Source organism: Aulostomus chinensis, chromosome 3, assembly GCF_037954235.1.
Source record: "Aulostomus chinensis isolate RoL2024-O1b breed Wild chromosome 3, RoL_Achi_v1.0, whole genome shotgun sequence".
Classification (NCBI taxonomy): domain Eukaryota; kingdom Metazoa; phylum Chordata; class Actinopteri; order Syngnathiformes; family Aulostomidae; genus Aulostomus; species Aulostomus chinensis.
This window is the reverse complement of record NC_141322.1, coordinates 15,299,530-15,315,707: the sequence shown is the minus strand read 5'-3', so window position 1 is coordinate 15,315,707 and position 16,178 is coordinate 15,299,530. Positions and strand designations below refer to the sequence as shown.

The window sequence follows — 16,178 nt, the reverse complement described above, 5'->3', positions numbered from 1 at the left end:
AAACTTACTGATCTTAGGAAACGGATGTTCAAATACAAAATATATCGAAAACCTGAAGAGTGTACTGTGGTTGATAGACATTTAGAGGTTGCAGGAGGGAGGCAATTACACCCGTTTCCTTTTTGTATGAGTCATGTATCATCAGAATGATGTTGGAAAAGAAAAAATGCTGCATATAATTGCTTGATGGTGTGTTATAATGAAAGAACCCCTCGGAGTTACCCCAAGAGGATTAACAAGGCGAACATAGATGTAGAATCCAAAAGATGTACTTTGAATTCCTATTTCCAAAATGTTCAGACTCCTACTGATTCTTTATAACAAGCTTGAAATTAAATTGACACCTACGAGGGATTTTTGTCTTACACTTATCAAGGTGAAAAGAAGCCTCAGTAAAAAAAAATTTTTTTTTTTTTAAAAGCAACTTTTCATACATTTTCCTCTGCCATGAGAGCAGCGTGCATTATTTTTTTCACCTGGCAACATGGTTGACCACAGGGGCAAAGTTGGTGGGTCCATAGAGCTGAACAGTCTTCAGGCTCTGGTGGTAAGCCTCTAAGATGCCCTCGATCCCGTTGCAGTAAGGATTTTCCATGTTTCCATTCTGAACAGGTGAGAAACAGACAGCAATTCAATCAACTTGGCATTTTTCACAGACGCACACGGTCACAGGGTGCTTTCGAATCAGCATCATTTATGCACAGCACAACCTTATGTATACAAATTCCGATGCAGAGGTTGTTAGTTTTAATTAAGACGAAATCAACTGGATTTGATCTGAGACATCTGAACTGATTAATCAAGAGGAAAAAGAAATTAACATCACCAGTGGAAACTCGTGTGACACCCGTCCATCAGGAGGCAGTTTGGCTCCAAAGCCCAAAGCAGGAAACATCTTGTCACTGTCGTAGTCCTGAATGATTTCTCCGACAGCCTTCAGAGCCATGGCGTAGGCATTCAGCTGGTAGGGGTTCATGTAGTGGAGCGAAGTGGACTGAGACGGGTTCCCTGTTGGCCAGACAGCCAAGTAACCATCACGTGAACTGGTGGCATTTCGAATAGGTGACATATTGAAATGACAGTTTTGTTTAAGGCTCAGATCAGTTTCTGCAATTGATGCGGATCTCATGATGTGATGTGGTCTTGGCGATGGTATACGTTCTCTGAGTGATCACCAGGTTTTATTTTGTCCAGAAAATCCTGATCTCCTTCGACGTTGGCGTTTATGGAGGTTATTCCGGTCATAAAGTCAAATTTCTGAATCTTTTTGGTTTGTGAGAAAGAAAATTATATTTGAAATGGGAAAATTGTTGCAGAAGTTTGTGAGAACAGTTGCAGATATGATATATGACGTCACGCAACGTAGCCTCAGAAAATTTGATGTAACGATGTCAACGGAAGGTTCTTCCCTCATCTGTTTTCCCTCCATCCACACTTTCATTAAAATCACCCCGGTAGTTTTTGCATAATCCTGCTACAAGTCAGATTAGCATGATTCCTGTCAGGCACAGCTGTCCTGATCTGATGAGACATGATGGATTGGAATTTAAATCAGATGTTTGTGTCATAATCAAGGGCAATCCATTAATAATCTGTGTGAGGAAAGCAATTGTGGGAATATGTAATTCTAATGAGCATTTAGACACTTTATCAATAATTGTGACCTTTCAAATTACCCCTTTAAATAAAACATGGAGTCATTATTTATGAAGAGCACAGCTGGGGTATTCCGAACCTGTGCTGAAGTCACGGTTTGCTGCTCTACGTCAGTGTTGACAGTCCTTGTGTCCCCGTTCACATCACCATGGAAACGAATATGTAATTTAGCCAGCTGAGGTATTCAGGTATATATTCCTTTAAACAATTTCCATGCGTTGCTTTTGCATGCGTGAGTTCAGACCAAAATAAGGTGGACAAGAATGTCTGCTTGGAATCTGGGAATTACCAACATTGTTTGCATGCGCTGAATTATCTACATGGTGGGAAGTAGTTCATTGTCATGAGGAACAGTAAAAAAACAACTTTTTAGTTTTAATAGAACAACCAGTTATGGTGGAGTATTATTACTCGCTGACAAATACAGTGAAGAGTAATTTGAGCATACTAATTAGATACTAGTTAATGGTATATCGTTAGTAAAAAGGCATTATTCTCCTTTAATGATATTTAATTGACCCAGTTAACTGTTAACCCTAAACCTTGCTCATGATGCGTCAGTGTCTTACTAACACGTACATAATAAGCATCCAATTAGAAAGTATTAGGGCCTTATTACCTGTTAATTAATGGTTATCGCAAGCACCTTAATGGAGGTCTCCATTACTTGACTGATGGAGGAGGGAAGCAAAAACCTGCAATAAACGCTGGCAAATGAGCCCTCAAACAAAGGAGCTGTTATTGCAGGAAGAGAAACGGTGGGAACTTTTGCGTTACTCTGATGATGTCTATGTAAACCTGCTGTGGGCAAAGCTGAACACATCAGACTAAAACAGCGTCTTCTTCATTCCTTGGGACCTTTAAACGTGGAAAACTTATTTTCCACCGTGTAGGTAATTCAGGTAACCTTATCGTGGATTTAAAGAATATATATACTGTATATGTACATATCACTGCATCCAGAGAGGCTGTGGGTGACCATTTAATAATTTGCACTTTCTATCTGATAGCAGAGATCCGGCTCATTGCCTGCTGTGACTGCGCACTGGCAAAATGTAATCTCAGTGATTTTATCTGGAGTCAAGAGTGCAACAATAAATTCGATCTCTCCTTGACGAACACCAAGGTCACTAATCTGTCAGTTTGGGCTAAGTGACCATTTCCTAAATCCATCAATCCTCTGAGCTACTGCCGCTACATGTGTAGTGAAACACACAGAAGAGCAGGATTCCGCCCTTGTGTGTGATTTTAACTTGCACGGCCTGCATCGCAGCAGCAGCTGTGACACATCCTGGGACAGCCACAGGTGGTCACGCCTTTCCTCTGGCCTTCCCTAACCACGTAAGATAAACACGCCCCCAATCCATGTGGGTATCCTTTATACAGAACGGCGAGGTGGAATAATGGTGTGACTTTCCCACCTGGAACAGACTTATAAGTGGAATAAATGACAACCATGACTGACAGCCAACTCCTGGCTTGTTTTTCAATGCTAGCAGCTCTGGGGATAGCAGGGCCACTGCTCAGCTACTGGATGGATTGAAACAAAAGTGTAAAATCGCGAGTGGAGCTCAGATGATGAGGTTAACAGGCTTGGGAGTTCAATCAAGCCTGCTTTAAATTTGTGTGCGAAATCGACCCAGCAACCTATGAGGTAGCCTGACGTGCTCCACCCCTCTGCTACCGTAACTACATCCACCTCCTCCTTTTTGTTGTTGTTAGATTTAATTCATTAAATGAAACTGTTGTTCAGTGATTGTTAACTCAAACTCATAAATAATTTACTGCTTCAGGTATCAGTGTTGAAATGACATGAAGAAACTCAACAGCGGCCTGGACGCCCTGTCGCACACACACAGCCAAACCACCACAGACGTATGGCTGCTCAGTTTAAACCAGATTTTATGAGGTTTTTCAGGTATTTTGAAGTCTTTATATTAAGCCAAATGGGTTTCCATCATCAGCTAGATTGTATTTTTATGACTTTTATGAGTGTATGACAGAACATTTAATAGGACGAGCAATCCAGGAAGGACTATCACTTACAGGCGACAAAATGTGTACAGTTAGTGCTCCCGGACTGTCTGCTCGCGTATGTGATCGTTTGATTGATCTTGAAATTGGACATGCCACAGTCAAAGAGCACCACCATCCATCCTTGCCCCCCCCCACCAAAACACACACTCCGTCGTCAGTATCACTCACCATTAGATGCTGTAAAATCGATGGCCACAGTAAAATTGATCTGCGTCCTAGAAGGGGGGTGGAGAGAAGGACATGGAAAAAATATGTGATGGAGACAAGTCGGGAATAACAACACACCAGGCCTCATTATCTATTTCTTTCTACACACACACACACATGCGCGCACACACACACGCGCGCGCGCGCACACACATAAACACACACATAAACACACAGTCTTAAATCTACTTAATTGACTTTTAGGGATTATTTTAGATGCAGAAATGAGACAGAAGGCATTTGTTTACGATTTGAAAATTTAGCCTGGTTTTTATATCATCTGAACATAAAAGAATGTAAATTTCTTTGATGCCTTTGGTGAATTTACGCATTCACACCTCATATACAAATTGTCCTACGACAACAACAAACTAATCAAACATGCGGACGGCACAACAATCCTGGGTTTCATTAAGGGGGCAAACAGGTGAAAAACAGAATTAGCTACAGAGAAAAAAAATGACCTTGTTCTAAATGTGAGAAAAAAAACAAAAGAATTGATCTTGTGCTGGAACGATGGCTCCACCTCTGACCTGAGGACATGATGAAAGCAGCCTCATAAACAGAATCATTGCGTGGTTCAGAAATACCACACAGACCGAGAGGGAGAAGATGCAATGGGTCATAAAGACTGCAGAAAAAATCAAATCTCCCACCCGCGGACAACATATACACAGAGCTCTGCAGGAGGAGAGCGCAGAGCATCCTCAAAGACCAACACCAGCCAGCTGTCTCCGCTCTGATGGCACCATACCAAATACAACCTCAGGGCGAGAAACACCTCCACCTCACTCACAACGCAGACGCTTCAAAACTGCAAACCCCTCCTCGTTATCATTGACATTTTCATCACTTCATCCAATGCAACGGTAATAGCTCCGGTGTGTTTTCAAATTCTTTTTTCAAATTTGTTTCACTGTGGTTGTGAATTGTTTTATGCTCTTTTTGTTGCCTCTTTTAACGCGTTTCCATTGATCATGGAAACGTGCACCAGAGCATGTGCACTTGTGCTGTGCAAACACTGATTCATATCTTGAATCTTTTAAAATGATCTCGTCACACAAGTCATAACACACTCCTTTGCATCCATAAAACTTGTGTAATTCTTACAGATTGGGGGATATTACTAAACCTATGCAATATTTTATATGCCTGTGCCATACTGAATACTTCAGATATTTATACCACTGTTGAAAATGTATATATTTACACTGTACCCATCCATTTGTTGTATCTTTTTTCTTCTTCTTCTTTTCCCCCTTTTATACTGATAGTTTATCAATTAATTATTGTGTATTTACTGATGTTTCAAAACTGACTGTCCACTTTGCTGCTGTAACACGACGTCTAATAAAGGATGATCTCATCTAAATCTTATTCATCTGATCAATGTCAAATGTTGCACTACATTGCTGGACGCTCAACGACCCTTGTATCCATTTTTCTAATGTTGTTCTCATGAAATAATGGTCCCTTCAATTTGTTTTGTTTATTGGATTGACTGTCAAACCAGAAAGTGGCTGCAGCGATTTTTTTTTCCCCCTTTCACTTTTCCCATTCCCCGTATAACTCTCCACTTAGTATTAACAATGGTAAAGACACAAACAGATCAATATGTAATAATCCCAATTTCCTTTTGACTCCTTTTTGGGTGCAGTCACCCAGTTGTCAAATGAGATTGAAAGAATTACACTGCTGTAGACGTCTGATCTCCATGGGGAGTACAGTAGTCGTAGGAGATGCTGAGGAGCCTTGGGGATGCTGAGCTTTGTTACAAGTAATTAGACTGAGGGAGCACTTAAGAGCAAATCATAATCCAATTTTCCCTGCCGATGAAGCACCCCTTTCTTCTTGCTAATTTACAACAATGAGACGAGGCCTCCAGCGGCCCAAACGACAGGCTCTCATTATATATGAGAGGCAGCAGAGACGAAGGCAGGAGAACGACAATAAAATTAATGAGTTAAAGATTCACATTAACCTTTCTGTTTAGGGTGGGAACAGAGAATATGCCAATGCCTGACCCAGCTAACCTCCGCGTTAATTAAACCTCATCTTATTAATTCATGAAGACTCTGGATGTTCAGGTTGGATTGTAAACTGGACGTGTGCTCTGGGAAACGCACTTTTACACAGCGGTATGACTTTTTAAGATAAGAGTTTATTTGTACTTAATATGAGATTGGAGATAGTCTTTATATATTACATACATATGAGACATCGGATATTCTTTTATTAGACCCAAGACGGGGAAATACACAATTTGACAATATTCAAGTAGGACTGGTAGCACTGGTTCACTGCTGCTCACCTTAAATAAGGTTGTTTTGCCTTTTATACTGTATTTGATATTGCATATATGGTAGTGTGTCATGTATATTTTTATTGTATTGGCACTACTGATGGAAATTAGCATGCTGCTAAATTGTTATTTATAGCTAAGAACGTACAAGAGGACATTGTCACTTTTTAAAAATTAAATAAATAAAATATCTATGAAATCCAGTCATTTTCTACTGTTTATCCTGTTAAGGGTGGGGGGGGGGGGGTTGGAGTGGTCTGTGTGGCTTTCTGATCACATGGCTGGATAAACAGATGGTAGATCGTAACGGACGATGCTTGTGACAGTTTGTAAATGGACGTTTTTGCTACTGCAGCTGTTGTTTCTGTCAGTCTCCATTAGCTTCAAGCTAATAGAAGTCGCTGGCTCTTTCTGCAGTTCCGAGTCAAAAATTAGTAATGCGGGAGGGAAAAATGTGTGAGTATCTGGAATCCAAAACAGAATTTCAGGGCAGAGTAGCACATCGACGGCTAAATTCCTGTACACACAGAAAGCAGTAATGCTGCCCTTTGCTTTGGTGACGTCACGATGACGAAGTTCAATAGCAAGAGAGTGTGTGCCTTTGTGTGTGTGCGAGAGCCGTACATCATTTGGACACTCTCGTACAGTACATCTTTGACACTTGAGGTCTCGGCACTTAATCTCCGTATTGCTTTGTTGTGTTTGCCTCCTTGCTTGTGAATAGAATACAGCAATAGTTTTTGTGCACTTAAAACATTTTTTTGGACCAACCAACTCCCACCACCCGTTTCAGCTTTTTTCCTTATTCAGATTGTAGTGCGGTCAAAGCCCAAGTTTAAAGTATTCAACTGATTTGAGTGTCTTGAACCAAAAATAAGCAGAGAACTTATTATATCCTCCAGGTCACCAATCCTGCATCGTTCCAGTGATGACAAAAAAACTAAAATAAAAATCTGTCTACATTTCGTCTCCCCTTTGGTAGCTGTATTTCATTCATGTGAATCATCAAATTATTTTTGTTCTTTTATGATAAAAGTGGTTGTCACATAAGACACAACAGCCCCTCTTCATGATTAATAGTATAACCCCTAATATAACAGAAACGTGATGGAGAGCCTGCGGTAGAAATCCTTTTAGTTCCTCCCGTTCACAAAGAGCCCAACAGTTAACTCTCTGACCTGTCATTCAGAGTAACGTTGCGGGCAGACTGACGAGGATGATATATTTGAAGGGTTCTTTTTTGAGGCAACTAAACCTCTAGGTTTTTTGGGTTTTTTTTTTTTTTGGAATGATAGATCAGCCAAAGCCGAGGACTGTCAGCCGTATCTGTCACATTTGACTGTCCATCAAAACCCCAATGGGAATGTGCAGATCAAAGCTCAGTCCAACCTGCCTGAGAGGAACTTTAATCCGGAAAGACTTGATATCATTTAATACATGTAGACCAGTAAAACCCAACTGGCTGGGAGGACTCGCTTTTGAATGATCTGTGCCAACTGAATTCTACAAACTCCTCTGACCTCTTTTAACATGCAGGTCAGACACCAGCCATCAGATTAGTCTCCTAAATTTATATTTATTTACTTAAACTATGAGAGGATGAGAAGATGTTTTCTATTATGGTCTCTTTCTTGAGTTTGTCTTTGCAATTTGGGATTTCCTTCATTGATGGACTCTCCCTTTTTTTTTCCTCAAGCAAACTCCCCAGAGACACGGGAAGAACATGCAAACTCCACGCCGTAAGGACCTGGAGCAGCTGGGATCTTCTTGCTGGGCGGTAATGGCGTGAACCACTGCCCCACCAGGCCTGGTTTCTTCCTCAGTTTGTATACCTCTCTATCTTTGTTGGCTCCTTTTTTATTTTGTATGCTTCTCTCTTGTACCTTGGCTGGTTTTTCTACGTGATTGTTTCACTCCATGGCAAGCAAGTTATTCCAGCTGAGTTCATCCATTTCATTTGTAAGTTTTTGACACAGAAATTGAGCAACTAATGGCACCATCTATCTCCCTCATGTTTCCCTTACGACGCCATGCTGATGGTCTACCAGTTTTTTCATCACAGTTGTAGAAGGTGGCGCCTTGTTTTCAACGACTATGAGGCGGAGCATCCAATCACAGAACATGTGGTAGTTCGAGCCAATCAGCAGCAGAGTAGGGAGGGGTTCATGCTGACGGATGTCCACCTCCTGATCCTTGGGCCTGTCAGGTTGACCACTTGATTTGCATATTTTCTATTTTTTTTAGCTTTGCACATGGCAACACATCATATTTACTATTTAAACTTTAGGTTAAACATTTTCATCTTGATGTAATATTTAGATTTTTATCTAACATTTAGATTTAATATTTCATTTTTAGATTTAATATTAAGGTTGAGCATTTATATTTATGGGTTAACTTAAACATATGGAAAATGAGCCCAATGTGAAGAAAATGGTATAAACACTGAGACGAGATCAGTTTGACAAGTGTAATCAGGCTTTTACACTCAACAACGGTAGAAATAAGCCAGTCTCACCATACAACCGAAGTAGTTTAACAAATCCCGACTTAAACGTGACGGAAAACAAAGAATGGTGACATCATCCTGTTCACACAGCTGTGGAGGAAGGAGTGTGTGAAGTCAAGTAATCCCACTCATCTGCTGCTCCAGTTGAAATCGCTTCAACTGGAGTGCAGACTGGTGAACGTAACGTCTCGTTGATCCCTCCTGCTTCAACCAGAACTGCATCACTTGAGGACATGACAAGTTTCCTTGAAATAAGCACGTGTGTTCGTTCCACTCACCCTCCTTTGATGTAATCTAAGAACGTGAACTCTGACTCCACTGAGAAGGAGAGAAGGGTCACCTGAAATGAAAGAGAAACATTGAATTAAATCTGTCATATTGATGTTGTCTCTCCTAAACACAACACAACATACACAATGTCATTTGGCCCTCAGCCCTTGACACTTGGCTCTGGAATAAAATCCGCTTCCCGATAACTGCTTCATTTACTTTGCTAGAGGACAAATTTGAAGTGAGAATGAGATACATTTGTATGCATTATGTGCACAAGGCCACTCTACGGTCTGGTTCTGTGAAAACTCCCTTTATTGTTGTTGCTGCCTACTCTAATCTCTCAATCATGGATATTTTCCATGCCCTGCACATGTTTTCATTGCACTTCCATTCTTAACTGCCAATTGAATGGTAATAAAAAAATGATGTATTCCTTTATTTCATTTTCCCTAAAATATACTGCCTTTGTGCAAATATCTGGCATGATAATTAAAAAGGGAATCAATCAAGAGTGTGGGAGAAGAAAACAGGCAGCGCTGGAAACACACTCACAGTTCCAGAGTGAACATATTTCTTTTTCTTCATTTTCTTCTTGGTATTAATCACCTGAAAATAAAAGACAGGAAGACAAAGAAATGTTGTGCCAAACTGATGAGGATAAAGGATCTTGAATGCAAATTAGGAATGTGCTGTTTCACAAGGGAGCTATGAACATACATACCGAAGAGTTGTATATTAAGTGCACATCACAAAAATATCGTATACGGTTAGGATGGGTAAAACACAAGTATATATACATATGTATGTACATATATGTATAAAATACATGATCTATATAAACATGAATGTATATATACATATTTACATATACATATATACAAATATATGTCCATCCATCCATTTTCTTCCGCGTATTCCTGTTAAAGGTCGCGGGGGGCTGGAGCCTATCCCAGCGGCTACGGGTGAGAGGCGGGGTTCACCCTAGACAGGTCACCAGTCCATCACAGGACCAACACATAGAGACAGACAACCATTCACACTCACAGTCACACCTACGGTCAATTTAGAGTATCAATCAGCCTCGTCCTCTCTTGATGTCTTTGGAAGCCGGAGTACCAGAGAGAACCCACACAGGCACAAGGAGAACATGCGGACTCCACACAGAAAGATCCTGTGATGGAGCCGGGGCTCTAACCTGGAACCTTCTTGCTGTGAGGCGACAGTGCTGACCACTGTACCACCGTGCCGCCTACAAACATATGTATATATACAAATATGTATGTACATATGCATAGTGCCTCTCTTTGCTGTACACCGTATTTTTGTGGTGTATATACATATATATATATATATATATATATATATATATATATATATATATATATATATATATATATATATATATATATATATATATATATATGTGTACACACATTAATACATATACACACACACACACACACACACACAGCCTCTGTGTTTTGTATAAAACCTGACAACGGCCCTGCCCACACTTTCTTTTACATGTCATTGTCAAAGTTGCAAAGCTCATTTTGAATGGATGTACATAAAGTAAAAAATTATAGATAGATAGATAGATAGATAGATAGATAGATAGATGATAGATAGATAGATGATAGATAGATGATAGATAGATAGATAGATAGATAGATAGATAGATGATAGATAGATAGATAGATAGATAGATAGATGATAGATAGATGGATGATAGATAGATTGATGATGGATAGATAGATAGATAGATAGATGATAGATAGATAGATGATAGATAGATAGATAGATAGATAGATAGATAGATAGATAGATAGATAGATAGATGATAGATAGATGGATGATAGATAGATAGATGATGGATAGATAGATAGATAGATAGATAGATAGATAGATACATAGATAGATAGATAGAGATAGATAGATAGATAGATGGATGATAGATAGATAGATAGATAGATAGATAGATGATAGATAGATGATAGATAGATGATAGATAGATAGATAGATAGATGGATGATAGATAGATAGATAGATAGATAGATGGATGATAGATAGATAGATGATAGATAGATAGATAGATAGATAGATGGATGATAGATAGATAGATAGATAGATGATAGATAGATAGATAGATGATAGATAGATAGATAGATAGATGATAGATAGATAGATAGATGATAGATAGATAGATAGATAGATGATAGATAGATAGATAGATAGATGATAGATAGATGATAGATAGATAGATAGATAGATAGATAGATAGATAGATAGACAGACAGATAGATAGATAGATAGATAGATAGACAGATAGATAGATAGATGGATGATAGATAGATAGATAGATAGATGATAGATAGATGATAGATAGATGATAGATAGATAGATAGATAGATAGATAGATGGATGATAGATAGATAGATAGATAGATAGATAGATGGATGATAGATAGATAGATGATAGATAGATAGATAGATAGATAGATGGATGATAGATAGATAGATAGATAGATAGATGATAGATAGATAGATAGATAGATAGATAGATAGATAGATAGATAGATAGATAGACAGACAGATAGATAGATAGATAGATAGATAGATAGACAGATAGATAGACAGATAGATGGATAGATAGATAGATAGATAGATAGATAGATAGATAGATAGACAGACAGATAGATAGATAGATAGATAGATAGATAGATAGATAGATAGACAGACAGATAGATAGATAGATGATAGATAGATAGATAGATAGATAGATGATAGATAGATAGATAGATAGATAGATAGATAGATAGACAGATAGATAGATAGATAGATAGATAGATAGATAGATGATAGATAGATAGATAGATAGATAGATGATAGATAGATAGATAGATAGATAGATAGATAGATAGATAGATAGATAGATAGATAGATAGATAGATAGATAGATAGATAGATAGATAGATAGATAATTGCAAAGCGTAATTCAGATCAAAACAGTAAAGAAACATTATTTCCTGAGCATCTTGTTCATGTCAGCCTTAGATACCTGAACACCAACAAATCTCAGGCAACAAAGGATCAATGGATACCACAGACTTAAAAGTGCAAGACTTACATTTACTTTACCAATGATCTTGTGGCTCCAGAGCAGGAGGGAAATGTCAATCCAGAGACCAAAGATGTCTCAGCTCATTACCCTGATTCTCTCTGTGGCTGCTAGGCATGAAAGTGACAGCCCTTAATTTAACATGGAGGAGGCTGGCAATTTGTCTGACACACTGAACAATCTGCTGATGCAAAAACTAAAGGGCCTTTCAGTCTCCCTGGGAGGTAGCGAGGAATCGAGGGTAGAGCATAATGGAAGTGACACCCAAAAAAAACCAGGTGCTTGTCCTTCAGCTTAAGGCCACCAAACCACAGAGACATGAAGATATTGACATGCTTTCTTCTCTGACACAGTCTCTGGACCTTCCTTGTTTGCTATTAGAAGAAATGAGGTTTTCTGGAAGCACAGTACATAATTATCTAATTTCCTGCCTTGACCATCAATCTGAAAACTGTTCAATGAGTTTTGTTAATAATTTGCCAAGAAATGTATATTGTGTCTTACTAAGAGAAAGATTAGAACAAGAGGTACTGAGAAATGAACCTTTTAAATCCCTGGACTGGTCACCTGTTACATGTGGCAGCTAAAGTTCAATGTGTCATCGGCATCCAGGTGAGAGTAGCAGCAGAATAGTGGACTGAAGAACATATTAACATACAAACACTGTAAAAATGAAATCACAATGTATGGAATAACTTTACAGACTTGTCTTGCCTTAAAGCAAACAATATCCATGGAGATGGTTGTGCTCAGGAAAGGAAAACAGTGCAACAATGATGTTAGAAATAGAAATGTCACTTGTGTCAAAAATCTGATCCAAGACACCCGACACTGGGATTCTGCGTCTCAGAAGCCAACAGACATGTTGCTGAACTGTGAAAACACTGGAATTACTCACTTCGTACACGTTGAACTGGCTCTGCCCTCGAGCTAGCTCTCGGTAGCTGGTCGTGAAGTCCCCGATGAAGTCGTGGCTGGGAGAAGAAATACAGAAGAGAATGAAAAAATAAATAATCGGGTAGAAATCACACAGAGATTGAAGAGGCAGACGGAACTTCATGACCAAAATGATCCTTCTCTGTATGAATATGTCAGAAAATATTAACCTTTAAGAGGGTGTTGGTCCGTGTGTTGAAAAAGTTCTTCAACCAAAGCTTATCTGCAATCACACTCACCTGCCATCTCGATCCCAATCATACACCTCTACTTTGATTGTTCTGGGGAGAGAAACCAGACACGTGTTGCTAGTTAGTGCTACACCTTGGAGAGTGCACAGCTGCCTTGGCTGGCATTTTACACTGAACGTGGGCAAGTGAATCTGTGGCTAATGGTGTAATCACACACGTCACTGCCCTCTGACCCTGGTTTGTGTTCTCGCTGTTGAACAAAATCACTGAATGGCATCATGGAACCTCTGACTGACATTTAATAGCATTGAAGTAGTTGCACTAACAACCAGAAAAAGAAAAAATACATATATGTATATATTAAAAATTCTTCTGTATAATTCTTTGTGCAAATGAACACAGCAAAAGATTAGAATGCTGCTTCTACTGTGGGAGTTTCTCCAAATGGGCATTTCCTCCTGCACTCATCATACACACAACACAATACCAAGTCTCCTTGTCACATTTTCAGTTGTCATTTTATGCTCCCACATAAAACAGAATGCAGGTCCAGTCATGTACAGTCTGTCTGTACATATTATGTTTGGTTTCCAAGCGCAAAATTGCAGCTATAACAGGCACTAATGTGTTGGCACATCAACCTCACCAGCCGGCTGAGGCAGACACACCCACTCCTGTGTCCGGTGTGTGCTGTTGGGCTGATTAAAGTGACCAGCATGTAGGACTGTAAATGAATACCTCAGAGACGCTGCGCTCTTCCTATACTGCTGAGGTGTAACCTGCTGGTTACGATCTGAGGTCTGAGCTCAACGGTCCTGCTGCTGTTTTTGTTGTACCTTCAGTAGCTGAGACTTTAAATACACTTGTTAGAGAAGCCGTCGGTGAATGGACATATTGTAAATAAGATGGAAAGCAATTTCTCTGTATTATTCTGCCTTGGTCACTGTTGATGATCAGACTCGTGGTCTGTGTTAAAGATGGATGAAATCTGGCCTGCAACACCCTGATTGAGCCTTCTTACAAGTTTAGTCACACGCGTACTTCCAGGAGTTCACGATTTTTAAGCCAAGGGGGTTGAGAAGCCCTCCACAGACTCAGTTTGAACTTCAACATTCCCCTGACACTGTCATGTGCCACAGAAGGTGGTGGAATAAGAGTGAGGGGTACCCAGCAGTTCCTCTCTGTCTCTGTTTTGTGAATTCAAAAGGTCAAGAATGAGCTTTGGCTCTAATTCTGGTTGTTTAAAGAATGGAAATGACACTGTTAGACATGCTGTATTTGGATAGACCCGTAAGCTGGAAAAAATCAATCAGCAATAAATCATTCATTCATGCTAGAGCCTCTTTAATCCCATTTTAATGGCATCTGGGGCTTCACTTTATTCACCTATTTGCCAAATTAATGGCTTTTTGTCGATATTGACTCAAAGATGATAGGACCGCTACAGGCAGGCGTATCTGGCACGCTGCTTTAAGAGACAGAAATAAAGCATAACTGTTGGAGTATTCTGGATGCCAAAGTACAAATACTTCATGACTGTACTTAAGTGTATTTCAGTGTATTTTCAGACGACTGTTCATACTTTTATTTACAACATTTTAGGATGGATGTTCCGTTACTTACATTTTAAAACAGGCTTGGCACTTTAGCTTTGATGGAAAAACGATGCAGAAAAAGATGATTTTTTTCGACAACAGTAACTTGTACACACTTTAACGTATAGGTGGCGCTAATGCGCGTAAAACTTGGTTGACACTCGAAAAAAAAACCCAAAGAGATACTTGACTGTGGCGAGAGTGTGAATGTGACATCGAGCCATGACGGGAGAGGAGGAGGATGACGTGATGGGTCGAACCAGCCAAAATGGCCGTCGGAGCACAAGGGAATACTCAATACTTCCTACTTGTACATTTTAGAGCCTGTACTTCTTTACTTCTACTCCAGTAAGCAGGTTTGAACCAGCATTTCTACTTTGACCAGTCTTTTTTAACTCAAGAACTTGTACTTTTACATGAGCTCACTGACAATTCAGTCAGATTTAATAGTGAGAAACTTGTTTCATCTTACGCGAGACGTAGTCAATTAATGCGTATAAAGTACTCTGCAAATTATATACCCTGCAAACCCGTAAACTTCCATCACTCATATGAACATCAGGAAAAAAAAGAGGCATTGATGCCATTTGAAAGTAAAGCCGCAGAAACGTGTCTCTGCAGAGTGAAGAGGGGGAAAAAAAAGAAAACTTTTTTTGGCACTTTCATTCCTGAGTCACTTTGATCTCACCCCCATGTCGCTACCCCCCCACCTCCCCCCCCCCCCACCCCACCTCATCTTACACAAGAACTGACACCATCCCAGATCCAAAGAAAACAGATGCTGTACATCTCAGATTCTTTCCTGTCACTGAGGAATTGAAAGATGCCTGAAATACACCCTGTACTTCCTCCCCGGCCACTGTCGCTTGCACGGTGACGGCTTGTTCAGTTTGGGTTTATCCTCAAGACAGTGAGCTTGCAAAGAATTCACATATAAGAACCTGACACTATTCTGGTGAATAGAAGGAGGAAACCCGTCTGGAAATATTTTGAATAAAGAGGGAAAGGCTTCCTCTGACCAGTAAGATTATTATTCCGTGTTACTGGTCATTGATAGACAATGGCAGACTCAACAGTTGCTAATGCGTCAAATCCTGGAGGGACGCCTTTACACAGACGTACGCAGCTATTCTTCGGTTTCTTTAATGAAGAGGACTCCTCTTCATTGATAGGGGGCTCAATATTTGCCACTGAGCTATTCCTTCAGCTGTAATTACACAGATTGCTATGAGATCTTTTACCAGGAATGAAAATAGACCATCATTGTCATCTAGGATTTTACCGAGGATTAACGGTTTCTTTTGATGTGTTGAAATGACTACTGCACATTATATTATGGTTACCTGTAGGATGCG

The 16,178-nt window shown here is 39.6% G+C and overlaps 1 protein-coding gene across 2 annotated transcripts in view; it reads right to left on the bottom strand.

Moving 5' to 3' along the window:
- cpne5b (copine Vb) overlaps positions 1 to 16,178 on the bottom strand; it is a 125,902-nt gene that overhangs the window by 13,076 nt on the left and 96,648 nt on the right. For both annotated transcript variants that reach the window (XM_086198904.1, XM_086198906.1), the window contains 7 exons: positions 13,277 to 13,318; positions 13,000 to 13,075; positions 9,537 to 9,590; positions 8,990 to 9,051; positions 3,862 to 3,908; positions 827 to 1,008; positions 477 to 604 (listed from right to left, as the gene is read on the bottom strand). In XM_086198904.1, the coding sequence (XP_086055030.1) occupies positions 477 to 604; positions 827 to 1,008; positions 3,862 to 3,908; positions 8,990 to 9,051; positions 9,537 to 9,590; positions 13,000 to 13,075; positions 13,277 to 13,318 (591 nt within the window). The remainder of the gene's footprint in view (positions 1 to 476; positions 605 to 826; positions 1,009 to 3,861; positions 3,909 to 8,989; positions 9,052 to 9,536; positions 9,591 to 12,999; positions 13,076 to 13,276; positions 13,319 to 16,178) is intronic.